General features: G+C 42.5%; 2 protein-coding genes across 2 annotated transcripts in view; both read right to left on the minus strand.

Moving 5' to 3' along the window:
* The window catches only part of cadm4 (cell adhesion molecule 4), a 158803-nt gene extending 155601 nt beyond the window's left edge, over positions 1 to 3202 (minus strand). The window contains exon 1 of the mRNA XM_031289152.2: positions 2836 to 3202. Within this exon, the coding sequence (XP_031145012.1) occupies positions 2836 to 2908 (73 nt within the window). The 5' untranslated portion in view covers positions 2909 to 3202. The remainder of the gene's footprint in view (positions 1 to 2835) is intronic.
* A 3093-nt stretch (positions 3203 to 6295) lies between these two features.
* si:ch211-79k12.1 (uncharacterized protein LOC568891 homolog) lies at positions 6296 to 15632 on the minus strand. Its single transcript, XM_031289192.2, has 7 exons — positions 15311 to 15632; positions 14444 to 14565; positions 13648 to 13846; positions 12389 to 12534; positions 10066 to 10210; positions 8157 to 8301; positions 6296 to 7068 (listed from the first exon to the last, which is right to left on the minus strand). The coding sequence occupies exons 1-7, from the start codon at positions 15360 to 15362 to the stop codon at positions 6981 to 6983; spliced, it is 897 nt and encodes a 298-aa protein (XP_031145052.1). The 5' UTR covers positions 15363 to 15632; the 3' UTR covers positions 6296 to 6980.
* Positions 15633 to 16393: the final 761 nt, after the last annotated feature.

Consider the following 16393-nt stretch of genomic DNA (forward strand, 5'->3'; position numbering starts at 1 on the left):
TTATGCATGGCCTGTGTGTGTGTGTGTGTGTGTGTGTGTGTGTGTGTGTGTGTGTGTCTGTGTGTGTGTGTGTGTGTGTGTGTGTGTGTGTGTGTGTGTGTGTGTGTGTGCACATATACCAGCTATAATTGGTATGCAAATCTCCTCCCACAAGTCCGTCCAACTGCGGCTGTTTTTCAACCGCCAGAGCCCCAGCAAAGGTCCAAACAGCATGATGGGAAACAAGCTCAAAACGGATGGCTCTCATTGCACACATTCAAATAAACAAATGGAGGTGATTTAATGCACACAGTGATAAGGCAGGTGGTAATGGAGGCAAAGGAGGGGAGTAGGGAGGAGGGGGAAGCATGGAAGTGATGGAGGAATGCATGGTAGCGATTAAGGTTGGGCAAGCAGCAGAGGTGGAGTTAACAGCATTTGTTACTCTACGTGGGGTTTAAGTTTGGCCCACAGCAGCTGTGGATCAGCCACCCCCACAAAGCCATGCACTCAGTGCACAAACACACATTGCTGACTATGTTTGTGAGTGATTGTGTGTGTGTGTGTGTGTGTGTGTGTGTGTGTGTGTGTGTGTGTGTGTGTGTGTGTGTGTGTGTGTGTGTGTGTGTGTGTGTGTGTGTGTGTGTGTGTGTGTCCCTCAGGCCTGCCCGTCAGACACACTGTGAAGTCTTTCTGCCTTCCTTCTCCCAGTCTTCCTCTCTCACTCGCTCTTTGCTGCCTTTCTTGTTCCCTCCATCTTTCCATCCCTCTGTCTCTCCTTCATTCTTCAAAGGAGAGCCAAGTCTTCCAGCCTCGCCATTTTCACAGCATCCTCTCAATCTATCTGTCTGCTCATCCATCTTATCTGCCCAATCAATCTGTCCATATCTATGCTGGCATAATAACAACCCCAAACCCCCATCGCCTCCCACCTTTTCTCTCCTTTTTCTTTTTCACTAGATTAGTTTTGCCATTTTCCTCTGTGGAGGAAAAATGGCCAAGACATGCTGATTTGTTATCAGAAATACAGCTTTTTTTTACACGTGCAAAATATATGTGCATTTGCGCAGGGTGTTCAGAAACAAACCATCTCTACACTTCCTTCTCTCCCTCCCTCCTTCCTCCATCCAACCCTTGCCTGCAACACCCCTCCACCCCCCCTGGCCCCCTGTCTCTCTCGGCCTCTGTCAGTGGCTAGATTAATGACAGTGATCAGTGAGGAGCCCCCAGCAGAGGTTGCCTAGAGCTCAGGCAAAACCCAGCACTGTATGCAACACACACACACACACACACACACACACACACACACACACACACGTTCAAAAATGGACGCTCAGAAACGCACACACACAAATCTCCTACACAGTACTCCAGCTAGACTGACATACAAACGCCTACATGCTTATGCATAACACTCAACTGCTACAGGAGCAGACATACAAATAGATCCATAGACACACACACACACACACACACACACACACACACACAAACAAACAAACAAACAAGGGAAGAAATCAATACACAGGCCATGGGTTAGCCAGGAGGTTGGTATCAGTGCAGCCGGAGGAATGGCTATGGAGCAATGTAGCGCTCCCTATGTAAAAGAGACATAATGACAACGAGCACAGCACAGGTCTGATTGTGACCATGTCTAACCTTGCACTTAACCCTTTCACTGCCTCAGGACAATGTCAACAAAAGCCTCATAGAGCACAACAACCACAGGACACTAACCAACAAGGCAACATCTCTGTGCACTTCCTCGTTGCCATTCCTGCTCAGTCAGAACTGCAGCAAGATTTGGGGTGGAATTTAATAACCTTTGTTATGAGATTGTATTTTACCACATCCAAGCAGATGGCACAAAATACCATGAGGTTAAAGTTGCTCAGAGTCATGATTGAGCCTAATCCAAATCCCTATTTTTGCAGCAGATGCACTTGTTATAGGGCAGTGGCCATGAAATATGTTGTGCCTATAAGGGAGCAATGCAGGACCATCCCAGACTGGGATGATCCAGTGGGGAGAGTAACAGCAACAAAGGCACTGCAGGTGCCACTACAAGGCTTTGCAATTGATTGTTAGATGTTATTGTATCTGATAAGGTGAGGTCTCAAAGGTCCTTTCAGTGCCTCACACTGCTGCAGAATATAAACCAGTAACAAACACTACTGCTGGGTCTGGTGTGTGACACACGTCTAGCCCACTGCGGGCATTTGTTATGAGCTCTCATGTGGCTGTCTGAATATTCAATCGGAGCTTACATGTATGGCTGTTTGCACATATGTCTCCCGTGGATCTGGTCCCGTCTCTCGCAGCAGCTATTATACAATAAATCCCAAACACAATCTGGAGGAAATAATCAAAATCCCGTGACGCACGCGGGTCAACGGAGCATGGAATTATTTCATAAAATATTTCTGCGTGGGCAAAAAGTGACAGTAAACCTGCGCATTTCACTTTTGTTTTCATTGTGATGTGTTTTGGGGTCTTTCCAGCCTAACCGTTCCGAGAAGTGGTCAACACAATGACTCATACCCAAATAGCAGGAGGATGTGGCCCAGACTTGCGCAATGGGCTTTGATTCTAATTACCATGTAGTGAATATTAACACTAGTCCGCAGCATGATTGTAAACTGGCATAACTACACGTGTTCTTGTCCCGCCGTGAACGCCTCCTTCACCTTTCCATGCCTGACAAGTCAGAATAAGCCCGGTGCATTTTTAAGCGTTATTCAGATTCTTCTTAGAGTACTTAGGCAAACTTGCACGGAAAAGCCACAACACATCGAGTCGGCTTAACACTCTTCTCATTCACATCACACTCATTCACTCTCTCGTTCCGAGTCTTACCAGTGCGCACCAGGCAGGCGACGGTGAAGATGGTGAGAGGGACGCAGTAGTTCCACACGGTCGCGAAAGCCATCGCTGTCGCTGATATTCCGCTCTGATCTCTTCCTCAGTATTCCTCTTCCTTGGAGAAATCAGAGTGACATGAACCCGCAGGTTCACTCTCCGACAGCTCCTTCAGCGTCTGTGAATGTGTGTGAGTGCGCGCGCTTGCCGACTGCGCGTGAGCGAGTGTGTGTTTTGCCAAGTGCTCAGTGCGTATAGTGGCAGTTCTTTACATAGTAATGCTCCCTCTCACACACACAATCACTTTCCCTCCCTCGGAATGCCTGAATATGTTGGCTTGGCCGGTTTTTCTTGGTTACTTTACATTGTAAATATATTTAAAGTCGTGCCAGTAGGGCGGGCCTGTGTGTGTTTCCGACCAATTGCAGAGAGCAGGAGCAGGTGGAGGGGTGTGCGGATGAGAAAGAAGGGCTGGGCTTTGAAAAGAAATCGGCTATGCAAGAGCAGAGAGGGAGGGAAGAAGGGGTGCATCGTCCAATTAATTGAAATCAATTCGCTCTAAATGTGATTGATAACCAACATTCATTTTCCGACGCAAATAACCAGTTGATTCAAATTCAGTTCCACGGACCGAAAAGGATGTGTGGCACAATGATTAAGATGACGAAAATGGCCCAACTGTTTTTTGTTTGAAGAGACAATAATGTTGCAGTCGATTATTGTAGGCCTATCCTGAAGTCAATTGCTACGCAGATTGATCAGCACGTGTTATGTGCTAATTCATCCGCATGTCAGTAATCAGGTGGATTCACCTATTCCCACATTTTAAGGCTGACATTGTGAAATAAAAAGAATTACTTTCTGTAAGATTAATTTTCTTTATATATTATTATTGAGTGTTTGGTGATCAACCCTGAAGGAAAGGTTATATATTGACTGACTGCCAAATAAGAATATGTGCGACTGTCTTTAAATGTATTGAGATTAGTGCAGAACTGCTTTGTCTCTAAAATGTGCATAGGACTCATCAGGAGAGCAGGGGACAGACCTGAGTGTATTCGGCTAAATCACCGTTTACAATGACGGTAATGGCCCGGAACAAAAACTTGTGCTCCGGACGAACCGTGTTTCTGCTCATCTGTAGTCAGGGCCTATTAGGTCCCGCTAAAGGGGCTCTTTAACTTTACCCTCATGCTGTGGCCACAGTTTGCCCATAATTGTGTTTTCCAGTCAGAGAGCGCTGCTCCATTATGAAAATTGTTTCTCTTTCCACATCTCTTTTTTTCCCTCCTAATCTAGTGTTATACCATGGGCTTGTAGCATCCAAGGCCTGGAGGCATCTTTTTTAAAGCCATCTTTGGCGCTCTCTTTAGGTAACTTTCGGAATAGCACGTCATGGGTCTTAAATCTGCTTACATCTCTCTCTCTCTCTCTCTCTCTCTCTCTCTCTCTCTCTCTCTCTCTCATCTGACACGAGTCTTGACACTTTGGTCATTTTGGTTCAAACTGTCAGAAAAGTTCAAACAAGCAGTAATGCATCAAAGCATCAATATTCATATTTCTACTCTTGGCTTCCATAAAGTTGCTTTGAACTCTCACCTCATCTCTGACCTCTTTTTGCGTGGATCTGTGTGAAAGTCTCAACTTCAGGCTCTCTAACCCATCTGTGATTTTCTTTCTCAACACAAATTTTAACCTTGTTGTTTCGGCGAGGATAGTATCTGCCCAACTCATTCCCAGATTCCCATCCCATTTTTCCCTGTCAGCCTCTCTGCAAGTGTTTGCTCCCCAGTTGGCAGGGAGTCGGTGGCAGCAGCTCCCCAGCACCAGATGGGGCATTGTCAGGAAGTAATGAGGGGAAAACACCTGCTTCTCCAGCGAACTCCACTCCTTCATTTTCAGCCAAGTGACACAACATATGCACGATGCACACACAAAACCAAGTGACCGTAACGAGAACAGCACTGGGCGATGGCATACAGTTACAAATGCCTGGCACTTTGTTGCATTAGTCAATGAGGTGTCATGTTCGGTATAATTCACCTTTACTTGTAGGTCAGTGTACTGAGGGCTGTCAGGACGTTTGCCGACTAACTGTTGACACTAGAGAGGAGTTGCCAGACTTTAATGTCACATATCTGCATCCTTGTCCTGTAAGGACCCTACCTGCAGCACCAGACAATACATTTTGGCTGCTCTGTATTCTCTGCACAGCTCCTGCATCGCCCTAAGCTGTTGTACGGTGGTTTATCCATGAGGCACTGTCAGGGGTCAAAATGTCACTGTAAACCACACTTCTCTCTCTCCCAACCAGAGCCGTGTACCTCAAGGACAGCTCCACTCTGTGAAATTCCTGATACATAATCTTGTCTTTTCTGGCCAACCGGTTGAAGCCCCAGGACCAAAGCTTACTAGGGAGCACAAAGCTTTTCACTCATGACTGACTCAAAGGCCAAAACAGGATGGTGCTCGCTGGCATTTCACATGCAGGAGGGCATTTTAAATTTACAACATTGTATTTTTTTTTCCTACAGAGCGTGACGATTTTTGAAAAGTCTGTTTTGCTTAAAGTCACTCCATCTGTTTTCTCTTTATTCCTGGGCATGGCTTAAGACATAAAGTAAGCAGAAGTTTGTAGAGTTGGAAAAGAAATACAAGGAGTCTGTAAAATGCTCGACAAATAATGGTTGCAGCAGAGGCGAGCTGTACAGGGGGCTTGAATAATCAGTTTAATAACATTATCCTGGCTGTGCTCTGTGGCGCATGCACCCGTTAATGGAGTGTCATTGTTGAACTGCCGCTTCGCCCATTATTAACGACGGCCTACGGTCAACCACACACCGATAATAAAACCACATAAAACCCAACATAACTTCAACAGACAAGCATAATGAAATTCTCTGCATTATGAGCACGGTTATGGTAATAAGTGATGGTGCTGTGGTGCGGCGTTAAGGGTTACGAGGCAACAGAGGAGAAAATTAAAAAGATGAAGTTGTAGTCTATGATGTTTAATTTTGGGGGAATCAGAATAGACTAAATCTAGTTCATATTGAAGTAGAACTAGCAGTGGTTAACCCTGCCTACTCTTATAATGGATGGGCAAAGTCTCAAGGTACTTCACTATTATTCTCACTGTGTGTAAGTGTGAGTTTTTTAGTTCATGCATGTGTTTGTGAGCTGGACTGACTGCTTTTGTGCCTGCAGGCAGATGGGGAGAAACAAGCATGCACAGGCACAGTACTTTCAGTAAAGGTCATTGCTTCAGAGTAAGGTCTTACAGACTGAAAGGGAAGGTTGGTAAACAAGCTGATGCAAGCCTGAGATGGCATTGGGTGGAGAAGATGTGCGGCCAAGCGAGCAAGCATGTCTAGCTTTCACCATGTTGTCAATACTCCCCAACCTCTTTTGTATCTCTAAAATGGAACAAAATCAATGTCACACAGGAGGACAGCAAATTTTCTGAAATCCATTTATTGTCAAAGAAATACAAAGTAAAGTAAATTACATAGTAAGAGTGCAACATGCTTTAGGAGCTGTTGAAATAAAGAGATTATAACAACCTTCTCAAAGATGCAAAAAAGGCTGAAAAGGGAAACAAATCAACAAAGTAAAACCTTGGCCTAAATGGCTCATTCATAATATAATATGTAATATATATATATATATATATAAAATACGCAGCTGAGTAATTATGTTTGTAAAAGAGAGAGAATTGCATGTGGAGTCTTTACAGCTCTTACAGAACAATTGACTAATCTCCCATCGTTTTATAGAATGTAGAAGCTCACCATTTTTCACACTGCAGAATAAATGAAGAGAAAATTGCCCACTTTTTTGCATAACCGAAGCCTACACCCACAAGCAGAGCAGCCTCTGTGGCTCTAAAGCAATCATTTGCCCTTCCGTTTTTTTCACACCCAGCTTGTGTCTGATTTTGCTCTCCCTTCCCTACAGTCTCCAAATGCCCGTCTTCACTCCTTTCCACCCTCTCTCCTCCCCCAATGTGACCATCCATAACCCTATATCACCTCCTCCCTCTTTAAGTATCCCCTCTATGCCATCACTCATTTTCTGGCTACCCACTCCATCTTCTTCATCTTTCGCTCCATCTTCCTCCCCACTATTCCTCCTTCCACCAGTCAAACCAGAGGTTGTTTGTCTGCGCAGGTGGAGGGCAGGGACTCCACACTGGCTTTGTAGATGGGCTTTTTCTGAGACCGATCATCACTGGAGAGAGAAAAAAAGAGAAGGAAAGACAGAGGAGAATTATTGTCAGTATATCGACCTCCCAGTAGGCACTAGAAAAGTATAAGAGAGGAAATTATAGGCTAGAACCGAACGATTGGAGCCACACCTGGCTGTTGATGTGAAAGTCCATTTTTCTCTCTTTAGCTCTCTGTCTCTCTTTTGTATACACACATGCTCATGCACACACGGCAGCACATGCCCAGCCACACTTGCAAGGATTCAACTGTATCTTCTACGCCACCTACGACACATAAATCATGTATGAAGCAGGCAAATATGCCCTTTGAAAAGGCTCTTTTAAGCCCATATAGAAAAGAAGTTAATGAGCGAAGCTGCATGTGGTCATGGTGCACATTAACATGTTGTCAGCAGTGGGTTTACATGGGACTTCTGCTACTGTTCTTATAATTTCTGTAGCCTTTTTTATACTTGATATACTATTGCAGAATTAAAACTGGTGCCTTTAGCTCAGGGTTTTCACAAGTGTGTGGCGACACTTGGGAGAGGAGGGAGCATGGAAGAAATCAAGGGTGGGATCAAGTAGGTCAGACCTGCTGAGATGGACTTTAATATTCAATGTGGATAACACCTTTTAAAACACAAAAAAAAACACACAGGCACTCATCTGCACGTGTGGAAAGGTTTTCTGAAGATCACTTGGTATACATAACACACGCATAGTGTGAGGTATATCAAGGTGCGCGCACACACACACACACACACACACACACACACACACACACACACACACACACACACACACACACACACACACACACACACACATTAGACAGAATGAAATATTGCAGCAATAACAATAGCTGTAATATAAAGTCAAACTACAGGAGAGACCGGGGCTGAGCAAGGGAAAATAGGAAGGTGAGTGTGGACAAAGTGCAGTAAAGAAATCAAACAATCACACAGGTGCACACACATTACACATTCAGAGGCATGTTATCCATCACATTTTGAATTTAAAATAAAGATCAAGATCACAAGTAAAGAGAAAAGTGATTGCTTATTATGAAAGAGGAGCAGACACAAACACTCAAACAGTGGTTTCTTACATGGGTCCCTTGCTGGTCTTGGTCTGCTTAGCCCTGCGGCACAGGAACACACTCATGGAGAGGATGAACACCAAGAGAGAGACACCCGCCGCCGAGGTCATCAACATGAGACGGCCATTACTAGACTCGTACCAGGCGGCATCCTCTGTGGGACAGATCAGTCAGACATGAAGGGAAACATGCATCACACAGACTCAGAGATTAGCAAAGCTTCTAAAGGCAACCTCCTGTTTGTTTGTGGAAGAAAAGAGTTCAGATGGCCATGCTGCCTTACACAGCACCGGTTGTCAAAAAGTCTGCCTTTTATTATTTTAAAATCGTGATTATCCCCTTCATGTGCATAGATTAACAAATCATATAAAACATTTGCGGATTTCATGGATTGAAGAATTATGGTTATGAGGATTTGAGGCAGCAATAAAGACATGCTTTGCCTGTTCACATATACAGTTATTCCATATGTGAAGAGGATTTCTTGGCACAAGGGATCTTTGCTTAAGGTTTGTACCGATATTGTAGTGCAACTTTAGAGCAACAGCAGTGACATGCAACATTTTCTCACCATACCTTCAAGGATTAGCATACATTATTCCAGCATCTTGAAATGATTACCTTTTTAATTACTACATGTGCTTAAGAGAAAAATACTGGAGACACTGTGGAGCGCAGTGACCAATGAGTCAATTGCAGAAGTAATAGGACAACTCTACCATAATAAATAACATGCATTGGTTTAATTGGATTTTTAGAGGTTGCATAATTTCAACGATTGAAATCACCAGGCTTTTGAATCCTACAGGGTGAGAGGACGGTGTTTAAAAACTGCAGTGCATTAACACAGTGCAGTCATCTCACAGGTCACTGATAAAGATGATGAAGACAGATGAAGTGCCGTAAATTGGATTAGCTATATAATGTTGTAATGAAATTAGTTCGCCACTTGAATACAACTTTCACGTTTCATGAGAAATAAGACAGTTTGTCATTCAGAAAAAGAAAAAAAACTGTCACTTTGTAGACATCCACCTACACAAGCTAACAGACAGCCAGACTTCTAATCAAGGAGTGTCTGCAGACTTTCACTAATTATTATCATCCCATCATTATCCCATGGGTGGGTGCATCTCTCAGAAGACTATACAACATTATTTGAAACAAACAATAACACATTAAAATAAAATAACTAAAGCACAATCAGTACATTTCAGTTTCTAACAGCTGATTAAACTCTAAGCTTGCCTCTACGCTGTGTGCTCAAGAGTGCATTTATGTTTGACCTGGAATTTCTGTCAAAAGATTAAAAAATTCAAAAGGTCAGATCAAATTATTGCTTCTTTTTTTATCTAATAATTATCCTCTTATCCTTTGAAGTTGGTATAGTTCTGTCATTGCTATTTATATATGGTATTTATAATCTATTAATGTCCCCTATAATCTTAGATATTCCCATTTGACATTTTAAAGGTAATTAAATGTGGGACTTCTTTGTCACCTTTTTTTAAGGTGAGGTGTTTTCATAAATGTCTTCACCTCTCTTTATTACAGCATCACAGTCTTTTTACTACTTTTTATTATCATTTTTGCGTGCGGATAAATTTAACCTCAACCCTGTAGTTCTTCAGAAATGTATGGCTTTAAAAGTTTCACACTTTCACAAATGAGAACTTCTGCATATGCTCTTGATGACGTGATTGCACACAAACACCTGATCTTTCTGGTCACATTCAAGCGGCTGATTGAGAAGTAGAACACAATGTTTTTTTTTTGTTTTTGCTTAGGGGATGTTGAACAGTTACAAAGAAATCCCAAACAGGTTTTTGGAAAGAGGAAGCGGGAAACGATAGCTCTACACTCAGTCAGTATAAAGGACAACAGGACTTGTCCAGTTAGATCTATAGGCTTGTCTTACCCGACAGCACCGTGATGCTGAAGCTGCGTTTCTTGCTTAGTGATTCCACAGAGGGATGCACGGCCTTGCAAGTGTACTGTCCTTCATCCATCGCTCTCATCTTCCTCAGCGTCAGTGTAGAGGAAGGCAGGATCCAGTCGTCACCCTGAGAAAGAAAGACGGAGAATATACAAGAGAGCGTAGGAGAGTGAAAGTAGAAAAAAAAAAATTGGCTGGATTGTTTGCCAGCCCTGAGAGAATCGACAAACTCCTTCATATTAAAATTGTGCTGAGAGCATAAGAAAGATGGAGAATAGACGATGCTAGTTGGCAAAAGAGGGAGACAGCGAGAGAAACGGAGACCGTCAGACATGAGGAGTATGAAAGAGAGAAAGAAAGAAAAGAGGCAGAAAGTGTTATTTTGGCTGATTTGTGTGAGTGAAAGAGGGACAAAAAGAGAACAAAATAGAACAAGAAAGGGAGAAACAGAAAAACTGGCAATGGCAGCGTGGCACAGGCAGAAAGACAGAAATATCTGCTGGTGTATGGCCCTCAGAGAACAGTCCCCAAAGTCCCAAATTAAGTGTATTTACCTGAGCAGTAATCCCAGTGAATGAACATACATCGACACAAGTCAATAACCCAGATAACACCATCATCCGCAAAGAATAATGCCGCAACAACAGACTGTTAACACAACACATAATGAGATGGCGGGGGAACGGGATGAATTGTTGACACAAAAATAGCAGCGCTATTATGAGATAGAGCCGACATGGGAGGAAACAAATAATAGGCCAAACACAAGGATTGGAAAACAAACGAACGGGAAGGAGTGGGTAAAGAAAAAGAAAAAAAGACATTACACCATGCAAATGATTTGGCTCCTGGGAGCTGCAGCTCCTGCCAAGAAAGTCCATTTCAATTTGAATGGATCGGAATTAAGAGGATTTCCCATAAAGGCCAGGTCTGGCCAAAGCAGCATTTTGTATGCAAATCCACTGGCACCCAAAGCAGTGGCCCGTTTCTGCCTCTGTCCTGCTGTCATTACCGGGGGCCAATATGCCAACGGCGGCTGTCTGTCAAAGTGGGCCATTTTGATGCCACTTTCTGCCCTATATCCATTCCTGTCATACTTACTGTAAGCTTACACACACACACACACACACACACACACACACACACACACACACACACACACACACACACACACATACACACACACCCCAAACATTCCATCTTATCATTTCCTTGTTTCATTCTTCTTTTCCAAAGGTCTTGTGATTTATGTAAATTGGGCACGAGTAGATCGACAGGTAAACCATGAGTGCTGGTGCCCTTAATGATTTCCAACTCCACACAGTGATGGACCTGTCAGTCATGCTGACAATAATAATAATAATAATTATTCATGTGACAGTGCTGTATATTCAACAAATAATGGCAAAAAACCTAAAGCACTACATACGATCATGTGGAAGACAAACAGTATTAGCAGTATAAAATGTCCACTGAATTGGATTTGGACTTGTAAGCCCATTTAAAACCCGGATTAACAGTGACCCTTTAACAAGCATATTAACCCTGAGCCGACTTATCAAAAAGAATAACAAAAGGGGGAACTTGGCAATTACGTCTGCCTGTTCCCAAGATATCTTCATGGTTGTGTGGCTTCATTACAACCTGTGACTTGCTGGTGGCAGTAGTGCTGATTTTGATGAGACCTTCAAAGTGTAATACCAATTTCTCACCACAAGGGCAGGCACAGTGTATCTCTCAGCTCATCAACTTCTTCTTGTTCGACATGCCTATTGTCACTTTGGCATTTTACACACAGACGTCTTAATTTCCCTCGGGCGAGGGTGTCTTAGCTCAGCGAAGAGCTCAGTTGAATAATTCAATACTGGTTAACCAAACACAAAAACAATCATTAGAAATCTATCCACATAATTGTTTTCAGGTTGACTGGCTCTTGTCTAGACCTCATTAAACTATTAATCCTCTATAAGTGGGCAAGCTGCAATCCCCAGTGAGCGGTGGGCCTAAGCCAACCAGTCACTTAAATACAGAGTACTTCTTCAGAGGAGGGGATGGAAATATGACAGCCGAGGGGAAACAAGTGGCTTGAGAAACTCTTGACAGTGTTAGAGAAGGACAGAAAATTAAAAGAATGCTTTGAGCAAAGCCCAGAGAGAAAGAGCGACCTAGAGAGACTGGAACAAGACAGGAGAGAAATAAAGTGGTCACATCGAAAGTGGAGGGAGGGAGCCGGAGAGAGAATGACAAGTTTCCAAAAGCATAATGAGGACACTGCCACTATGCACAATCCTAAAGGCTTCCTCACATCTTTATTCCAGTAGTAGCTCGGCTCCTCTGATGAGCTGGCGGAGCACTTCACCACCACATCATCCCCGAGTCGCACCTTCAGCTCCTGTGGGACACCCAGGTAGCTGGTGTAGCCTTCCCTGGACAGTGACAGCTCCCCCATATCTACAACCCAGGGGGAATAAGGAAGAATGATCGAGCATTAATGAAGCAAGAAAATGTCATGTACGCTGAAGCTACCTCTTCAAGAGTTTGGGACGTGACTGAACACGTGTTTGCAGTGTTAGCAGCTGCTAAACACTCAGATCTTTTGAGAATATATATATTTATATAGGCTCAAGTATGAATACCTCCCAGTGGTACCAAGCAATCAATATTAATGATAATAGGCTTCATCTTATCGAAGTCTTTAGAGAGGCAGTGTTGTGAATAATGACCCATCTTCCATCTCAATAGATGGCCCACGTCTATCCAGCTCTTGGCTTCTCTCTCCTCCCGTGGCTCTTTCAGTCCTTCAGCCCAATCTCTAATCTTTGCCTCTTATTGATTCCCCCCATGAGGCTGAGGAGCCCATCAAACAGCATTACAGTCGATTTGATGGCCACTGAGAAGATAGAGGACACTGATAATCTGACTATAGCTACGCCATGGATGCCGTTTCATGCAACTGTGTGTCCTACACTGATAGCTTCAAACCTGAGCCCTGCCAGGAGAATGCCTGTTTGTTTGCTTGGAGTGAAAGATTAATGAAACAACTCTAGTTAACTTATCATAGCAACACAAGGCTTTCACTGGATCTGTACTTTTTGCAGTTGTTTTGTCGTACACCCTCTGCAGCTGCATTGCATAGATATGTCTTGTCTTATTAACTATTAATGTGTTTTTCTATCCCTCACTGTGAAGAAAGCTCAGTCCATATCTGTAAAATTGTCTTTACCTCATGCTGGTTAGAAATAAGACAGAAATTGCAAGGTTTCAGAGTCTCTTTGTTCAGTCTTCTTGCGTACACTGTTAACCAATGGTGTTTTTTATACTTCCTTCTTTGTCAGTAAAATGTCAGTATTCTCAGCAATGCCACGCATGTCCTTATTGGAAAGTGAAAAACAGAAGCTGTGTATCTTATTTGCAAGTCACATGTTTACCTAGCTTATTGTCAGATTCCTGCAGAAATCTCTATGACTTCTACAGGACACAAAAAAGGCAAATACAGTGTCACAGAGTCATTGTTCCACAGACTTTCAGCACACAGCTCCTACCCATTATCAACCAGGCACTCACAATGCACTTTGACGGCCAGTGGCTGGGAGGAGTTGTCTGGTGCAGTCACATTTTCGTTGTCGGACACACAGCGGTAGGGCCCCTCATAGAAACTTCCTGCACGGGGGATAGACAGCAGGAGACTTTCTGCAGTCCGCTCAATTTCCATCGAATAGTAGCACCAGGATCGCTCCCAAACTGTACGCCAGCTCTGCATGTGCTGGTGAAGGGAAAGAAAGAAAGGGTTTTAATAAGCTTTATTAAGGTTTTTTTTAATTTACTTCACAAATGCACTACTGAAAACATACAGTGACAGATTTCTTTTGAATAATCACACAACATTACTTTGAGGAGTTATCAGATGGATATATTTCATGTGTTATGGTCTTTGTACAATTCTCCACTGTGTTGAACCACACAGCAGCCAGCTGCTCGATGATGTGATATTTACATAGAGCAGTTACATGTCCATATATAACTATTGCAAATAAGTTTGGGCTATAAACGCTATGACTGCACTCTGTTCAGTGAGCCTTCTTTTGTTATGTACAGTATCAGCCTGTATGTAAAAAAAACAAAACATAATGAAATGATCCATCTTTTTTCACAACTACAAAAAGGTATTAAATCAATTTCACATTAATTTTACAATAATTCAGATAATAGCAATAAAACCCTTAAGCACTTTGGCCTTTCTTACCAACACTGCAGTGTTGTAAGCAAGCCCAAATAATAGTGAGAGGATGGCCTTGAACTTTGAAAATGAACCACTTCTTTCCTCCGTTTCCTCTCAAACCCACCGACCCATTTGGCTTACCTTGGAGAAGACCTCAAAATGGACCTCACTGATGTTGAGTTCAGAGTCTGAGTATAGACACTCCAGTGTGAATTGCTCTCCCTCCAGAACCGGCTGGGTTGGCCCTTTAATGAGCAAAGTGGCTGCATGTGGACAGAGATTACACATGCAGGTTATTGATCATAACATGAATAGACAGGGGGCTCGCTAGGGATCTAGCTGCTGCTCTGGGCAACACTGTGAAAACAACCGCTCCCTCTTCCTGACATTTGTTTCAGGCTCCTGTGGGAAAACTGCCAATACTTGTAAAGTCACCATGGCCACATGACCAGCAACAGGTTCTTCCACTTTACTGACGCATGTGACAACAGAGGCTATTACTTTTTCTTTTCACCTCAGGAAATAATTCTTGCAATACAAAACAGTTGACATTAGTTTTTTACAGTAAAGATTTTTTTTTGTAAACAGGTCTCTGTAAACAGTATGTCTAAACACACAAAATATTTAATTGTACTTCTCGTCAGTCCCTTGATAATTCCACAAATATTTCCTGTTTGAGTGTGAGCCTTGTAACCACCAGGGGAAAAGCCATCAGTGTGACAGAAGAGAAAATAAAAGTGTTTTCTCTAGAGGACATACGCACTCAGAAACAGACAGGCAGGCAGACAAACAGGCAGGAACACACGCTCGCTCGCACGCACGCACACACACACACACACACAAACAAAAACACCCAACAACAACTGTATAAATATAGCCTATTTTTGAGAGAGGAAAAAAAACAGAACCACACTTGAAGATTAAACCAATATAACATTAGAGCAGTAATATCATTAAATGATTTGAGGAGATTGTATAACAGTAAATGACATAATATAATATATTTACCATAACTGCCATGAATCAGGGCGACCACTGCAGCAAGTAGAAGGACTTTCATGACTGTGAAAAATACCTTTTCAGTATTAGGAAAAATGGTGCGCACTTTCCTTTGTAGCGTCTAATCTGAAATGAAAGTTGGCTCAATATTTATTTATTACTAGTTGTAGGTGTGGCTTGTGTTTTCAGGAAGTATAGGCTATAGGCTGAGTATTCTGACATTCTGAAAGCACAAAAAACTAACCATCCAAATCATTATATTGCCAAAAATAAATCGCTCAATAAGCCTTATTATACTGTCTCTGTTTCTTATGACTTCCTTCTGAAGAGAATTCACGCCTGAAATATTGTTTATGTGAACTGCAAATGAAGGAACTGCTGCTGCTCCAATAATCCAATTCACTCCCAGTGCGTCATTAGGCTCTGAGGTGATTCGGGCCTATCAGGTTAACAAGTCTGAGCTTGTTATTGAGTGTTTTTTCTGATGAAATTCAACAGGAGTCGAAAGAAGTCTTGACATATACGCTATTACCGCAGAGCCTCGCAATTTTCCGTTGTGATATGTAATGCCGAACAAGCAAACATTTTACGCTTCATTTGTTTTGACCTTTGATTGATTAGCTGTTAACTCGAACTGCACAGGACGCGGAATCGAAAGAGATTCAGTCTCTCAAAAAGTGCCAGAGATCGTTTGCTGTACGCAGACTTAAAGTGCTTACAGAGTCATCTTTAGGTTAACTGAGTGACATGTTACTGTTTCCACTTTCAGTTAGGGCTAGATATAGGCATGTGTATTGCTGCATATTTGTTACAATTAGAATCCTAATAAATAATGTTTCAAAAATCATAACAAATAGAGTAAATGCTTTTCAAACAATAAAAAAGGCCTATTATCTATTTATGTAGCCTTAACTTTAAGTATGTAAATGACCATCACTGCTAAGGATGTTAACGACTTCCTATGATTTTATTTGGAAGAATAAAACACATTAATTAAAAAAAAAAAAAAAAAAACCATCGTTCCAGTCGCAGTGGTTCGGATGTATTGTACTTTCAAAAAATATATTAACGTAAACTAGTTGTAAGATGTCT

The sequence above is a fragment of the Sander lucioperca genome, chromosome 10, assembly GCF_008315115.2.
Source record: "Sander lucioperca isolate FBNREF2018 chromosome 10, SLUC_FBN_1.2, whole genome shotgun sequence".
Lineage (NCBI taxonomy): Eukaryota > Metazoa > Chordata > Actinopteri > Perciformes > Percidae > Sander > Sander lucioperca.